This window comes from Podarcis liolepis, assembly GCF_965112155.1.
Source record: "Podarcis liolepis genome assembly, chromosome: 5".
NCBI lineage: Eukaryota > Metazoa > Chordata > Lepidosauria > Squamata > Lacertidae > Podarcis > Podarcis liolepis.
Window position 1 is genome coordinate 37,470,198 of NC_139556.1, and position 16,708 is coordinate 37,486,905.

Here is a 16,708-nt window from a genome sequence, read left to right on the forward strand (position 1 = left end):
TGGGGTGCACTTTATTGTGTGTATGGATCCTCTTGCGCTGCTCCTACCCCTTCCCCACACATAATATCAAAAGCTCTTGAGCTAGCCCTGATCATAGGCATCTGGCCTATATTCACCACCCTGTCAGAGAATTACATTCCCCTTGAGTAAATGCAAATACAATTTACGCAAATCCTTTTGAGTCCTCTCCCTCACCTCCCATTTATACAAATCAGTCCACAGTCTGTGCCAAAATTTCTCATGAAGTCTGCAGGTACATAATGAATACTTTCAAAAGCATTTTGCCTCATATCTGTTTGGCAGCTCAGGCTTAGTCAAAGGGTGAAACCCAGCCTCACAATAAAAATCTCAGCAAAACGCCCACAATGAGAAACAATGGCAACTCTGCAAACTTAAAGTTGTAAAGGACTAGGATCATTGTGCAATAGACCTTGATGGCACTTTGTGTGCTGTGCAGAGATGCTTTAAAAATTTGTTCTTTGCTATACATTAACTAACCTGATTCTACAATTCCCAGACTACTGCAATGATTGGAATGTAGTTACTCCGCAGATTTCACATCTCCAAATTTTACCATGTGCTTAGTGGTTCAAAAAATAAGGTCCAAAAATGTATATAAAGATGTGTACTTTAGGATAAAATACACACTCCATAGATATTTTTTTTAATTGCAGGTTAATGTGGAAATGGGATGGAATGAACATACGCAAAACGGGCAAGGACTGACCTGCCCATCCCTAGTGTTGTAATGTAGCCTATATATTTACTTGGAAATAGATCCCCACTGAAATAAGTGGAATTTACTTCTGAATAAACAGTACAACTACATACTTTATTGTTTTATGAGACGGGGAGAGGGAGGATAGCCTATAATCCAAAAACTTGTTAAAACAGATTTTTTTAAAAAAGAAGTCTTCCTGTTTTATCAATTAAGAGAAACAGATGAGTAAAGAGAGGCCTCATTTCGAAACATCCAACTTAGTTGCAACGCTTGAAACTTACTGAATGTTTGAAGTGCAAAATAAACCTGTATTTTATTTTGATCAATACTGCTATTTGTTTGTTTGTTTTATTTATACCCCATATTACTCCAAGTGCAGGACCTAAGGCAGCAATGAGGCAAAAAAAAAAAAAGATACTGTAGCCTACTGTAGCCTACTGTAGCCATTTTTACTGCTTATATTGGGATTTACTTACGCCCAGGTTATTTTGCATAGGAGTCACCTTTCTATAGGAAAAGAGAGTGCAAACTAACAAGAAAACTATAATCACAGATCCCAGCAAACAGCAAAGAATGCCCTCATTTATAGTATTTATATGAATGAGAGAGCTAATGTGTAACATAATTCCTTGCTACTCAGAGCAGTGAGCAGCAAACCTGCCTTCATTCACAAGTTAATTGATCATATTATAAGAGGGAAATGTTATTCATAAACATTAGACATTGAAGTGATGAGGTTTCTCTCTCCTTCTGGTCTATGATTACTTATAAGTGACCATATGTAAGGGAGAAACTCTCCACAGAAGCAACAATTCTGAATGTTAACTCTCAGAAAGAAAAGCTTGATGGTTATGCATAACCCCCAAGCACATCATGCATTTGATCATGTCAAATGGCTAAACAGAACATTAGTTCATCAGTGAGCTGTATCAAATAGGGAAACATAGACAGCAACATTGTGTTTACAAAAATCAACATTTAAGCTGTATAGTCTATTTTTGAGAAGATTTCTCACATCTGCAGGTATTTTATCTACCTCACAGGAATTTTTAATATAGCATCTAAATTTGTCAAAATGAACTCTATTTGCAAAATACCAATGTAGGCAACTGGGATGCTACTAATAAATGAAATCATACAGTGTGTTTTGACATAAGCCATGAATTTCTTCTTTTTTAAAAAAGAAGTATGCATGCTTTTTCATGATTACCAAACCGTATACATGAAGATTGATTGGACAGTCATGAAAGGAAATTAAGAATCATGTGAAGGATGCTGTATTTCTTCTTCAGAGGTTTCAATTTCTCAATTAAAAACTTGTGGCAGCAAGTGAGAATCAAGAACAGATTATTTCCCTCAAATTTATTTTAAAAGATTCAAAGTCAGATTTATTACAACTGCCCTTTCACCATCTCCTTTCTGAGCAGGTAAGCCAAGCACAGGAAAAATATTCTGAAAGGATTCTTTTTTCTTCTTCCTCTCCTTTGAAGACATTTCAAAACCACAGAGAGAAGCAAGATCAGGAATGCTAGGGCAATCCTCTGAGTAAGTGCCAAATGGGACTTGTGTGCTATGTTCAGGCTCCGTATCTTATCTTTGTCACAATGGATCTTCCCTGATTTTTCTGCTAGTTGCAAAGAATGTCAGACAATAAGGAGCTCCCTACACTGAATGCCCATTCACTCAGCAGCATCTTATTGACTGTCGCTCCACAGTTTGCTGCCCACAAGGTTTCCAATAGGATTTTGTTTTATGAGAGTATTGTACCTTCCCTCCCCCTTTTTTCAGAACACACTGTCACAACCTCTCTCCCATTTTGTCATTTCTTATAATTTTATTGCTTGATCATTGTTTTATTCTGAAGCCATGTATCAATCCAATGGGATGCTACAAATCTGTCCTCCGTAAAGGAAATGCACTTTGCAAATTCTTCCTTACCTGAACATGTATTGTTATTTTAAAAAGGGCCAGAAACATCATTAGATAAATAGCATGACTAGGACCCCCGATAGTATATTCTGGAGGAATGATGGCTCACCTGCTTTGCACGAAGAAGGTTCTTAGTTCAATCTCCAGTTAAAATAATCAGGTAGCAAGTGAGAAATACCTCTGCTTGAGTCTCTGGAGAGTCACTGCCAGTCAGAGAGGGTAATACCGGGCCAAATGGACAGACAGTGGTATAAAGCAGCTTCTCATGTTCATGTGTTATGGGCTGGCCCACAATTTTCATTTTGACTCCCACTGGAAGGGAGAATCTCTAACTGAATAATTATCCCCTCCACAAGTTATACTCCCGCATACAAGATATGCCTACCATGCCCCCTTTATCTGTGGCTCTGGATATGACTCACTTTTCCCCCTCCTAAAAAGTAAGGGGAAATGTGTGTGCGTCTTATGGAGCGAATGCAGGCTGCGTAGCTATCCCAGAAGCCAGAACAGCAAGAGGGATTGCTGCTTTCACTGCGCAGTGATCCCTCTTGCTGTTCTGGCTTCTGAGATTCAGAATATTTTTTTTTCTTGTTTTCCTCCTCCAAAAACTAGGTGCGTCTTGTGTGGTTTTGTGCGCCTTATAAAGCGAAAAATATGGTAATTGACAAGTGACAAGCTAAATCACCTCTTACATCCTCTGTTATCACTTTCTTCTATCACATACAGAAGGACAGCAGGCATCAGTGATACAAGGAAATCCCAAGAGGAACATATTCTCAGGCATTTGAACAAAGGGAATGTTTTCACAGAAGTCATATAGAAAAATATGTATCAGAACATTATGGAGCTGGGAAACAAAGAAAACCATTTATGCTCCTACCCTTTGAGCGTTTTTGCATATATATTGTTGATGGTGATGTAGGAGCATGTATGCCCTGGTATTCGAATCACAAAGTACTTCATGTCTCCACAGAGCTGAATGTAAACTGGGGCGTTTGTTTTAACAGAATTTTACTTATTCTGTATTCTCAGTGGAACATAACGCTGAAGTGAGAAAACTCTTTGTTTTTGCTAACTGCGTGAACCTTTACAATTCAGTGATTTAATTTGCATGTTGGAAAATTAAATCCAATGTTTCTTTCAGCCTCTTTGAGCCTTCTAACATGGGGCTGGCTATTCATCTGACAAAAAAACAAACAAACTGTAAGCCACCTCAGTGTACTTTCCAGCTGACCAGTTGTTTGTCCACCCAGATAGGCTTAAACTGGCCTTGAAAGCTGATGAAAGGAATTACTCACGTCATTGGTTGAACAGAAATGTGGCAATGATGGAGCAATTTGACAACTGCCTATCCAAATGGCCGGCTCCAACATGCAATGGATTCCCTTAATGTTGCCACAAACTGAGAGCCAACTCTTGAATATGCAACTCAATCATAAGCTTGTGTGGAGGCATCTTTAGCTTCCAGAGTGTGAGCCAGAAAAAGTGTTTGTGTGTGTCACATAAGCACACAAGTGAATTTGCTAGAGTTTCATTCTAGTACAACAGGGATAACCGGCATAATGTCCTCCATATGCTGTGGCCAACCAGGGAGTTCTAAAAATGTACAAATATGGATTGACGGTAACGATAACCCAGAGGTGAAATCCCAAGATAATCAAACACATTTTCTGTGTTCTAACACATTGTGTTACACACGATAAGTTCCTGTGAGTCTTTCAATTCATGCCTTCATCCTGAGTAGCAATTCTAACTTGTGTTGATGATTATGAGTATAGGAATATACAGAGTTGTTGTTATGTAATCCTGAATTTATTTATCCTGATGAAAAAGGTATGATATGGGGGAGTATTCTTAAAATGTTTTCACTAGTAATAAAAACCTGGTGTTAAGGGATTTACACAAATATATGTGCCTTGAGAACTACAGCTTATGTTGATCAAAAGTTTTCCTTAAGCTGAGAAAAGAAAAACTGTGTAACTCAGAGAACCCCAAAGTCCAACAAGAATTTGAAACCACATGAAGAAACTGAAAAGCAATGTATATTTTATGGACGTGAGTAAGTTTCCAACACTCATTTTTCAATTTTACTCAGAAGTACGGCTCAATTCAATGGGATTTACTCCACAGACTTGTCATTATGTAGTCCTGGATTTATTTATCCCGAGGAAAAGGGAATGATATGGGATGGGTGTTCTTCACTCAAGAATAAAGCCCTTGTATTTACTCCCTTTGGGAGTATAATGCTTACTAAATGTGTATAGGATCATACTGTCCAAAGGAACAACTGAACTCACAACATCTGTTGACTATTGCAACCCATAGCTTCCTGCTTTCGATGCAAAAACATTGCATTAGTTTTTGACACCTCTTAAATTCTAACTTAGGTTGTCAGAAAGAGCAAAACAGACACCTTTCCCCCTTGCTCTCCTTTCTAAAAAGCCTTGTCAGTTTTGACTGCCTTGGTGGACTTGATGAGCTGTGAACGGTGAAGCGGACCAGACTTCTCCAAAGAGACTCAAGAGAGATGAGAGGAAGAAGTAATGCTGGCGAATGGTGAGGAATCAGAAGGAAGTCCTGCACTGGTGTCGCTGTGCCCCAGAGACACACTAAATTATGTACTAGAGAAAGCCCAGGCTGCAAACTCATGCGGACCAGCACTGGCAGTATAAATCTAAGGCACCTCTCTGTTTCAGACAGCAGTACAGCCAAGAAGAAAGACAGAAGAAATGAAGGTCTAAGAGTAAGCCACACTCTTCTCAGGGTCACTTGGAAGAATGCAGAGAATGGGGCTATCAGAGTACATATTTTGAGTGCAAGGACTGAGTCTCCCCTGCCCCCATACATGGGATGCAGTAACCAATAAATGCAAAGTGTGCACAGCGTCCCTGCCTTTACTTCATCACCAAATAATTGCAACAAGGCACCATATAGCTTGAATTAAATGGTCAGGGTGTCAGGGCCAGAGGCAGGCTTGACCCTTGGGCACTTTTCTTTTGAGAAATTAAGCTCTGGTCTTCTGTGTTTCCTCTCTTTCTTTGCAGCCTCCCAGCCCCCACCTCAATACACCAGTAAGGAACTGCAGACAAAGTTTGAAATGAAAGAGTAAATAGACCCAAAGCCTTCCACTACCCAGGAGGAGAGAACAACAACCACCTGAGGGTCAGAGGAACAAAGAATTCTCCACAGTAGAAAAGGAAACTTGTTCTGAGGTGTAGAAAGATAAGGATGCCTCTTCAGATTCTGAGAGAACACTAAAGAAGGCAATTCAGTGTCCACTGACCTGGAAATAAGCCCCATTTGACTCAAAGCGGTTTACTTCCGAGTAGACATATAGGACTGTACTGTGAAGGGGCTGTCTAAACCCTTATAGTCTTTGTATTCTCACTGGGAACAGAAAGAGGAAAGTGACTGAGTGGGGAAGGTTGTCGCTCACATTCTTACCTCTACCTTGTGATACCACCAATGCTCAGCTTGCAGATAGATGGCCTTGCAGGCAAAGAAGTGAAAAGCAGCTTTGCAGAGAGCTACTAAGTCATAGATATATGTCACAGATAAAGAGCATCCAGGTCACCTTTTTATGTCACACAGAACGGTTAAAGAAACTACCCCAAATATTTTTGCCTGAGTAGGTTCCAAAGAAAACTTAGGTTCATAGGAGAACATGTTAGCAAAAACACCCCTCTCTCTTTAATAAATACCTTGTAAATAGGAAACGGGTGCAATTAAAAAAAAAAAAGGTCCGTGAATTTGGTTCACATAGTTCAAATGGCAGGCAGTCCCCAGTTAAATTCAGGGCAGAAAGCCACAACAATATCAAAATCCCAGACAGAAACGACATACCACACTGGAAGAGACAGTCTGATGATGCGGTTACTGCTGTGATAATTTTGAGAAAGGGAGAAGGGGATAAAATGAGAGAAACTGTGCTCCCCCGCCCTTCACATTTCCACACTCTAGGAACTCTCATTTTTCTGCAGGGGGATTTGGATACCTTGATATCTGAAAAGGACATAGAAGAATGTGGCGTTGGAAATGTGGGCAGCTCAAAAGATAAAAGAGTTTTTAGCGCTAGGAGGGAGGGAAGGCAGATTGGGCGGAAGCAATTTCTGAAGCTGAGGAGGAAAGCGATGGGAAGCAGAAGGCGGCGCACAGGGATCCACAAGGCGAGTGAATGGGCAGTGCGGGCGACAGAGACAGATACACGGGGGGAGAGAGAGAAAGAGAGAGACCGAGACCACATCACAGGGACGCCACACGGACACAACGCTTAACCCCTGGCTTACTGTGGGCTCTTGGGGTAGAAAGGCAGGGTGACATGGCTGAGGTCCTGGATGTCAAAAGCGGTGGGCTCGGCTGAAATGGCCTGCCTCTTGGTCCTCTGCTCGCCATGCAAGGTGGTGGAGCTTTGCTGGTGCGCCTGTTGGGTGGCGGGCCGGATCACCGAGCGGTACTTGTCCAGTTCGTTCTGCAGCTTCTGGATCAGCTCGTCCTTCTGGTCCAGCTCCAGCTCCAGCTCGTCGATGAGCGCATCCCGTTGCCTCAGCTCCTCGATCTTCTCTTGCAAGGCATATTGTAAATCCCGCAGCGTCCCCATCCTTCAACCTCCTCCTCCTCCTCCGCCACCACCTCCTCCTCCACCTCCGTGGGGCTCCTGCCTGCGCCCCCCTCTCCGCGCGTGGCAACTTTCCCCCCTGCCCCACAAAGAAGTAGTAGTAGCCGCCGCCGCCTCCTCCTCCTGCCGCTTGTCCCACTTCAAGCCAACTTTGCCAATCGTTCCTCCGATCGACCTGCTGCTGCTGCTGCTGTTGCCGCCGCCGCAACCTCCGCCCGCAGCTCCTGTTAGCCTTTTAACGCGCGCCTCCTCCAGCCTGGCTGGCTTGGAGTCGGCGCTGTTTTTGGCTCGGCGCGGCGATTCAGGCTACGCGAGGAGGCTTCGAAGAAACATCATCGTCTTAAATGGTGCCCCATCGGCACCAGTTCAGCGACGGCTGGGTGGTTAACTGTGATTTCTATCTTGCCTGCGTCAAGCTAGACTGGAGAGAAAGGCAGCGAGAGGGAGAGAGAGGGGGAGAGAGAGAAGGAAACGGAGGGAGGGAAGGAAGGAACAGAGCGCGCGAGGGGCGTCTGCAGCATGCCGTAGTCCAGGCACTTTCCCTCCGTCGCTCTTCGGAGGGCTACTAGGACTCGGCTCAACTATACAGCCAGCGGCTCGCTTCTTCCCACTCCCACCCCCCTTGCCGCCCCGCCTGCTCGAGGTAGGTGAGGGGGTGGGCGGTGTGGCATGCCAGGCACTTCACGCTGAAATGGGCACGCCACGTTTGCAAAGGAATGTGCAGCCTCTCTGGACACTTTTCATCGGGAGGGCGGGCGGGCAGACAGCCTTAGTTACGCACGCAGACAGGCACTTCGGCTATAAACATCCACAGGAGTAAGGGCTTGGCCAGACCTTCTCCAGCCGCCCCCCCCCCCCCAGCAACCTCCAGCTGTGGTAGAAGAAGTTCCGTTTGGACGATGGGCACACGCAAGATCTCACACGCGCACCAAGCAGTGCCTTGCGGTTTAAAAACGCACAAATAAATTAGAAGCAACAGGGACTGCAGAGGCAGCCCGGAGGCACGTTGCTGTCTAGGGTTGGCGAATGCCCCCTTCAGCCCCAGTTAAAGTGCATAGTGCCCAGCGCTGGACAGGTTGCTTTGGAACCCAAGGCAGAAAATAGCACAAGCATTTATTTCCCAGGGTTTTGTTTATTTGGTTGGTTGGTTGGTTGGTTTGGTTTGGTTGGGTTGGGGTTTTTTTTTTAAAAAAAACAAACCAACAACAATTAAATTACTAAGAGTTCGCTGCCCATTTATAACACCCAGAAGCACTCTACTTAATAGGAGGAAGTGCTTTAACTAACCCCCAATATGTATTTTGGACAGTTTATGGTCACTCAGCTGGAAAGCAAGTCACTGTATATGCCAAGGCTCCACATGTTGCAGAGAACACAGTGACTGCTCCTCCACATTCTCCTTAAGCACTCCTAGTAAAAGACAGATCTTCATAGCCTGCCCAAGGCAACCTAGCCTGCCCAAAGCAATCTCCAGGTTTAGGGAAAGATTTATCTGTAGCGACGGCAAATATATAAACACTTGGAGACACACACATCTAAAATATTCATTGTGAAGCCATTACCAGGCCATTTCAAACAGCCCTATAGCAACCTCCAGGGGTTTTCTATCTTTCTGCTTCCTGATACCTGAATTTCCATTTTTGAGAGCTTAAGGAAGCAGGGCATAATTAGTTTTTCCAGAACATCCACTTTTTCTCAGGACAGTTATGTCGCTTGTCCTACTGTATTACAGTTGGGTAGTAAACTCACTCACCTACTGTGCCATTACAGCCACATGCAAAAAGAAGGCAATTATCTGAAAAGAAAAACAACTAATTGACCAGAGGCTGGGAAAAGTAACATTTTAAATGGGCTTTGAAAGAAAACCTTTGGAACAGCTCACTGGAAAAGGCTGCTGACTATAAAGTTTTTTTAAAAAAATCATACTCATTCTTGCTTCAGGCATGAATGGGTTGAAAGGTAACAACTTCATCAACCTGGGATCTTGCTGGGTTTTGGCCTCACACCCTCAAACTGAGTAATCAGAGGAGAGAAACAGGTGCAGCCTTCATTCTGCACCAAAATCCAAACTAATTTAGGCCCAGGCTGTCCCTACTTAGCAACTGATGCATGACTTCAGATAAAGCACCTGGATCCTGCACACTCTAGCCAATATTCTTTCCCACCTGCAATTCCAAATCTCATACCAGGAAACAAAACACTGCCATGAAACCCCCTTGCTGCAGAAGAAGAAAGGAGGTAGTGTGCACAATGCGTCTCACTACAAATGCTTTGAGATATGACATATCATGGCAAAAACAGATTATTCATGCTTCTTTCTGCAGGCTATTTCTGCAAACTATTATGTGCAAACTCAGAACTACAATTCTGGCTTCTTAATCCTGCCAAATCTGCATAAAAGTTAAGTTCATCCACAAAACTCAAAGGTAGAGCTGCTCTTCAGCTCACTTCTATGTTATAGAATGAAATGCTCACCCATAAACATCCTTAAGTGGTTTTACAATAAAAACATCAACAACAAAATCTACATTAAAAAACCCAATTTATTGGCCAATGCAGATGAACATTGTAAAATAATGTCTACTTAAAAGGTTTGTGGAAGAGGAAGGTCTTTGGGAGGTGCTGAAAATATAGTAAAAGTCTGATATATAATGGGAGAGAGTTCCAAAGGGCAGATGCTGCCACTCGAAAAGTTTGATTCATACATCATATGGAATGGACTTCCTGATGAGATGGTATCTGCAGGAGGTCCTTTCCTGCAGAGCACGGTAAATGAGGGGTGAGATTATATTTTAGATATCTTGGTTGGAAGCTATACAAAGTTTTATACACCAGAACTAGCATCTTGAACTTTGCCCACTACCTAAGTGGCAAGTCTTTCAACAGTGCAAGTCCTTCAACAGCAGCATAAAATGATGAGAGATATTCTGCTGCAGTGAGTACTTAAGCTGATGCATGTCATAGTTACTGCAGCTTCCAGTTCAACCTCAGCAGCAAAAGTTTACACTGATCCTTCTACAAACATGGTTCATAGGACTGATGCAAACATATATGTTTGTCGTGCAATAGCATCAACTTCACGTCACAAAATTATTTATTATCATTATCATTATCATTATCAGTTACCATCACAGAATTTTAGTATCTCCTCACACTGTCTCAAGTGAAATGCTTTTTCAGTAGAGTCAGTTCACACATTTAGCTACTGCCAACCAAGTGTTCAGTACTAAGGTTTTAAGAAACCAAGGGATGAGCATACAGTGGTAGCTAAGGTTACATACGCTTCAGGTTACATACGCTTCAGGTTACAGACTCCGCTAACCCAGAAATAGTGCTTCAGATTAAGAACTTTGCTTCAGGATGAGAACAGAAACTGTGCTCTGGTGGAGTGGCGGCAGAAGGAGGCCCCATTAGCTAAAGTGGTGCTTCAGGTTAAGAACAGTTTCAGGTTAAGAACGGACCTCCGGAACGAATTAAGTACTTAACCAGAGTTACCACTGTACATGTGTGGTGCAAATATCAAGAGTTTGAAATGGCCTACTCCCATAAAGGTAAAGGTACCCCTGCCCATACGGGCCAGTCGTGTCCGACTCTAGGGTTGTGCGCCCATCTCACTTAAGAGGCCGGGGGCCAGCACTGTCCGGAGACACTTCCGGGTCATGTGGCCAGCGTGACGAAGCTGCTCTGGCGAGCCAGCACCAGTGCACCACACGGAAACGCTGTTTACCTTCCCGCTATAAAGCGGTACCTATTTATCTACTTGCGTTTAGGGGTGCTTTCGAACTGCTAGGAGGGCAGGAGCTGGGACCGAAAGACGGGAGCTCACCCCGCCACGGGGATTCGAACCACCGACCATGCGATCGGCAAGTCCTAGGCTCTGAGGTTTTACCCACAGCGCCACCCGCCATCACAGCTAAACGTTGAACTTCCATGTACTGAGGCAGTAGAGCCAGATTATAAACTGTTAACAATGAGGGTGGCAGTATTCATCATTCTCTGGTTGTTGGCTCCCAGTGGCAATTGGCTGGCTGTTCCTGGGCACAGTGCTGGTTTAGACAGGCCAGGGGTGTGGAATGGACATCTGTGGCCCTCCAGGTGTTGCTGGAGTACAGCTTCCACCATCTCAGACCCTTGGCCATTCTGGCTGGAGCTAATGGAAGGCAGAGGCCAACAATGTAGGTCTTCAGTGAGATACAGCAAGGCATTTTTTTCTGTTCTTAGATATGAGTACTTTCCTCGCCTAACTCTCTTAAAGTTATTTATTGTTTGCATTTTTAGAATGGCTTGATACACTGGAATGATGATTACATTTGTCTCCCAAACACCATAATGAGGGCAGCTGTGTCAGTAAAGACAGATGTGATGTTTCTGTTTGTGACAAATTTGGAGGGAGGGTACCGGCATGAAAGTAATATGCCCCTAGTGAAGAAATGTACACTTCAAAGTAGTTGAGCTGGCAGGTTTGCTCATAGCTTGATGAAGAACAGGCGTACAATGAGGTTTGACATTTTTCCTCCATGGAGGAACGCTCATGAAAAATGTTACATTGCAACAGAAAATTGACATGGATTGTGCAAGAAAGATCTATGAACATGAGCAGATAACACTATAATCCCTTCTTATAGAACTTTCTTGTACAAGAAGAAAGATCTGTGAAGATTTTGAATTCTGGGCTGGATTCTTAGAAATGCTTCGACTCTGATGGAAGAGACTACAAACAACACATACAGTTCATTTTTAAACAAAGAGCATCCTTGGATGGAGGACTAGCGAGAAGCTGTCCTCCGCTCCCACCAGCTATGTTCTGCTCAGAATAATACCTCAGTGGCTTCTACTCCCCCACTCCCTTCCCTGCAGGAAAGTATAGGCACCATTTGTGTTTGTAGAATTGTATCTAGGCTCCCTTGCACCCTTGGCAAGGAGCCATACTGGCATCCCCCATTCCTTGTGCCCTTGGCAAAGAGCTGTATAAGCATATCCAAAGCTGGGAGATCATGTACCAGAAATTCAACAAGTTAGCTTTTCATCACCTTTCATGCCCCACCAGTGATTTTCTCTGCATCTATTAGGATTAGGCCTGCTCTGCTCTGTCTCCCCTCCTCCTCCATCAGTCCGTCTGTCTGTTTCCTTTGCTTCCTCCTTCCCTCTGCTTGCTGCTTTCCCTTCTGCCTCCTTCCTTCCCTTTTCCTGAAACTCTCTCTGTCTGCCTTCACTCAGAGCCCTGCTGGGCCCTCCACTCCTACTTATAATAGTGCCACCAGCCAACTGGGGACTTCCTCCACCGAGGCATCCAGAGGAACGGAGGAGCGGCCCAAGAAGCAGGTGGATGGGCTCACAGCCACTATGAGCCAGAGTGGAGAGGCAAGATTTTTGCGCCTCCCTGGGACAACCCCTGGGAACATCCCTATGTATATGTGTTAGTGAGAGAGAACAGTGAGATTGAGGTTTTGAGCAGAAAAATGACTGAAAGTATGAAGGTTAAAGCAGCCACTCCCCTAGTAGCTCTGTTTTGTGGTGGCTTTGTTCCTGCCTGACAGAAAGCGCCAAGTAGCGCTGGGACATTAATTAGTATACTGATTCTACTCATCTATAGTTCATCTTTGCTTTGAATCCAAGTGATGCAATGGGAATTGCATTTCCCCTTCTTAAATATTTGTTTTGGATTATTTTAAAAATCTTTATAATTATTTATAGAATACTGTTTGTTTTGATCATTTTTAGCTGCCTTGAATACTATAGCAGAAAGAAAGGGCACAAATGTTTTAAATCAAGCAATCAGTTCCCATGAGTCTCTTGGCAGGAAAGTTTGTGGCCTGAACTATGGTTGAATGGTGTGTGGAATGACGGATATTTTCATGAAGTCATGTTTGAAATCACAGTACAGCTTCCTAGTAGTTAATGGTCTTAATGCTATCAAATGCAGGCTTGGGGGAGTATTTGTGCGTGGTGCTGGGGTCCATAGAACGGCAAGACTATTTTGTGTAAACATCTGTAATGTGATGTTTGTTTCAATCTTCATATTACAGATGAATAACTTGCTTTCAACTTCTGGAAGTACTCCAAGTGCTCATCTTGTATGGTTTCACAAGCAAATGCATAATTTCATGAGTATTCATGTGAGAAAAACATTTTATCAAAATCAGCTGTAAGTGTTTGAAACAACTTGTAACAATCTTGAGTCACATCTCTCAGGATTCTTTTAATAGTATCAATGAGCATGTAGATGGGTGGGGGGTAATCTGGTAAACATTGTATGTTCAGATTTCCACAAAGCCTTTGACCAAGTTCTTCACTGAACAGTCCTGAGAAAACTTTGCAATCACAGAATAAGGAGCCAAAGCAAATCATGGTCAGCGCTAGAGCTGGCACCACCTAATTCTGCTTTTATCTCCATCCTCCCCTCTGTTGAGTTCTACAGAGGCAACACAGAGACTATGGCAGAAAAGACTGCCAGCCAGCAAGTGCCACCCACTAGTCTGGCTGTAAGTAAGAAGGCAGGCAGATGGGGTCTGGCCGAGGGCAGTCTGCGGTTGGTGGAGGTGTGCTCCTCTTGCCCTAACTGACTAGTCTCCATTGAATTTATCTCCTTTAAAGCAGAATAAGTGTGGTAGAGACACCAAAAGCAGGTCAAGCACTTCATTCAAAATATTTCAAGATGATTTGATTAATGAAACTGCAGAAGGACAGATAGTCATTCTGTTTTTATAGTTTACAAGGCAGGTTTCATTTTCTGACATACATTTCTCAAGAGACATATTTTAGTTCCTCCCAGCCCCTTCCAGCCCCATTACAAGTTTCACAGTAGTATGTGCTACAGCCTTGATAAAACTGGAATTTCCAAAAATTTAGGTTACTAAAGGTCTGTACATTTGAATCTTAGTGGTTTGTGGATGTCCTTCTAAAGACAATCCACACAGCCACATTCTTTAATGCCTTGCTAAGATCAAAGGGTTTTCAATTAATGCTATAAAGAAATGCTTAACATCAGAGAGATTTCTTTCTGTATGAAAGGAAAAAACCTAACCACCATGAAATAAAACCAGCTCAGTCTGCCAAAGTACAAGACACAAAATACTTGTGGGGCTGGAATCCTACACAAAGGTCTGTGCAGCGCAACACAACATTACTGAACTACATAACTGTGGTGTGTGTACAGTCAGCTACATGCAAGAAGAAAAGAAGTTAAATAGCTAGATATTATGAAAGTAGCCATTCCTTCTTTCAGCTCATCTCAGAACACATCATCCTTCTCTTTCTCTCTCCCACAATGGAAAGTGATTACTGTCATAATATTTATCAGGCAGAACCAGCAAAACTAAGACTATTGCTGCAAAGCACATACATCCCAATACCATAACTTTTTAAGAACAATCGTATATTGATTTATTCAAACGTCATAGAAAAAGCGTTTTATAGAGTGGGCTTCTTGAATATTAATCAAGGGGGGGGGAGCCCAAACCATTATATACAATCAATAATCCCATAACAAGCATAGAAGGTCAGGAATGATATGATTTATGAAGCAGCACATACCCAATGGTGTTCTGTAACAACTAATTGACAGCTCTGGGCATAGAAACCTGTGCACATACAGCTCACCCAATCTATAATTCTCACACAGATAATGATCCATAAGGATGCTGGTTCTTTGGTTTTGAAAGATTATGAAAACAAAAATATAATGAAGTAAACTGGCCTGGATTTTAAGATAAGTCAACTCAACAAGTTCATTTGAAATAAGGCTTATTGCCCCCCTCCATTTACAGTACCCTGAAAAGTCTCCCCAGAAAATCAGGGGCCCCTCCTAAACAATGCAGGATGGGTCATGGGAACTAGGAGACAGAAAAGGAAAACTGTGTAGATTGAATAATTTTGTGCAACTCCACCCTTTCCAAGCAAGCCCCGCCCCTTCCAGTCACACACACATTATTTTGTCTTAGAATGCAAATCACAAACTGCAACTAATATAGGCCTTCCTAGGATTCAGTGGCCCTAGAACTGCTGCAGGGCTAGCCTTGCCATGTAGCTGCCTGTAACAACTTGCTTTAGACAGCATTAAAACGAGGGATTGGATAAAGGCAGGAATTGGCATGTAAACTGTGCAGCAAGGCAGTTTAAAAGTATATTATAGTGGGGAGGGGGATGCCATTTAGGCTCTGCTTTATGCAGCGAAATGTTTTGGGCTGGCACTTGAGTTGATGTTCAAGAAGGGCTAATCAGAATGTGAGCCTGATTCAAATCTTGTCTCAACCATGAATTTACCAAGCCACCATTTCTCTTTCAGCTTTCAGCAAGCCACCATTTCTCAGTCTCCCACTGACCTATCTTACTATGTTGCATACTTGGGAGAAAAGCAGTAGCCGGTAGGACTGGTAGATATATCATCCAAAACCAGTCTGAAGTCTGATATGATATTGGTTTTATAATTTTTGACCTGGCAATATAATATGAATCATGATGTCTGTGCGTGTTTCTGCATGCACTTTGCAAAGATCACTATGTGAGGGGAACCATGTAGCCATCCAATGCCTCTACATAGCTTCTTCCTTATTTCAGACATCATGATATAAGGGTGTATCATGGTGTTAGCTAGTGATATATTGTGATGCTGAAAACCAGGTATCACCCAGCCCTAGTAGCCGGAACCAACTGCAAAGCAGGCAAAACGTTTGCCACCATCTTCCTGCAGCACTGGAATGCAAGGAGCTCAATGCAAGGAGTCAACAACGGGTCTTCTATGACGTTGCATCATGGAGATTTTTCTATTCAAGATAATTCAATTATCAAGATTACTGCTGCATTTGCAAATGCATGGAATGAATTTTGCCTTTCCGGTATCTCTGAAAGAAATGTTCCATATATTGATACTGTTGCATTTTCACCTTTTACCTGTTCATCTGCTATAAATTAACATCCAATGCAATAATATGAAGAGAGAAAAAAATCTACTTGTTCCCACCTCTACTACGGAAGGTTATAAGAGTGTGAGAGAGTAATAACCGACAGAATCTGAAGGGTTGGTTGCAGGTCACAGGTAACACAAGGCATATAAAGTTACATATATGACTCATCTTATGACCTATATGACTTTGTGAAATAGTTGAAATCACCTCAAAATGTAGATTCTTACTTTTAAAAAAACCCCAGAAAGAATGTTTAGAGATAGCATTTGTTTGAGCAAATGTCTGTTCAAGGCTACCTGGCCAAGAATGGTATTCTGAAACCAAGGAAGAGTTTAGATAACTAAAAGCAGATGGCTCACAAAGAGGAGGGGGTTAGAGAGAGACCAAATCTATGCTACAATAGAAAGAAAAAAAGACACCTGCTGCAGTGACTAAAAATAAATGATGCACTGAGCTATAACTGGTAATATACTTTAGCTTTTTATATCTCATTAGAGCCATAATATAAGAACAGCAAAAATGAATGGCAGTCACGCAATT

At 42.8% G+C, this 16,708-nt stretch overlaps 1 protein-coding gene across 2 annotated transcripts in view; it reads right to left on the reverse strand.

Moving 5' to 3' along the window:
- PRKG1 (protein kinase cGMP-dependent 1) overlaps positions 1-16,708 on the reverse strand; it is a 634,135-nt gene that overhangs the window by 500,283 nt on the left and 117,144 nt on the right. The window contains exon 1 of one of the 2 annotated variants that reach the window (XM_083503065.1): positions 6,937-7,882. The exons of the other annotated variant lie outside the window; for it this stretch is intronic. Within the exon in view, the coding sequence (XP_083359191.1) occupies positions 6,937-7,247 (311 nt within the window). The 5' untranslated portion in view covers positions 7,248-7,882. Of the gene's footprint in view, positions 1-6,936; positions 7,883-16,708 lie in introns of those variants that run through there. 2 annotated transcript variants of the gene reach the window in all.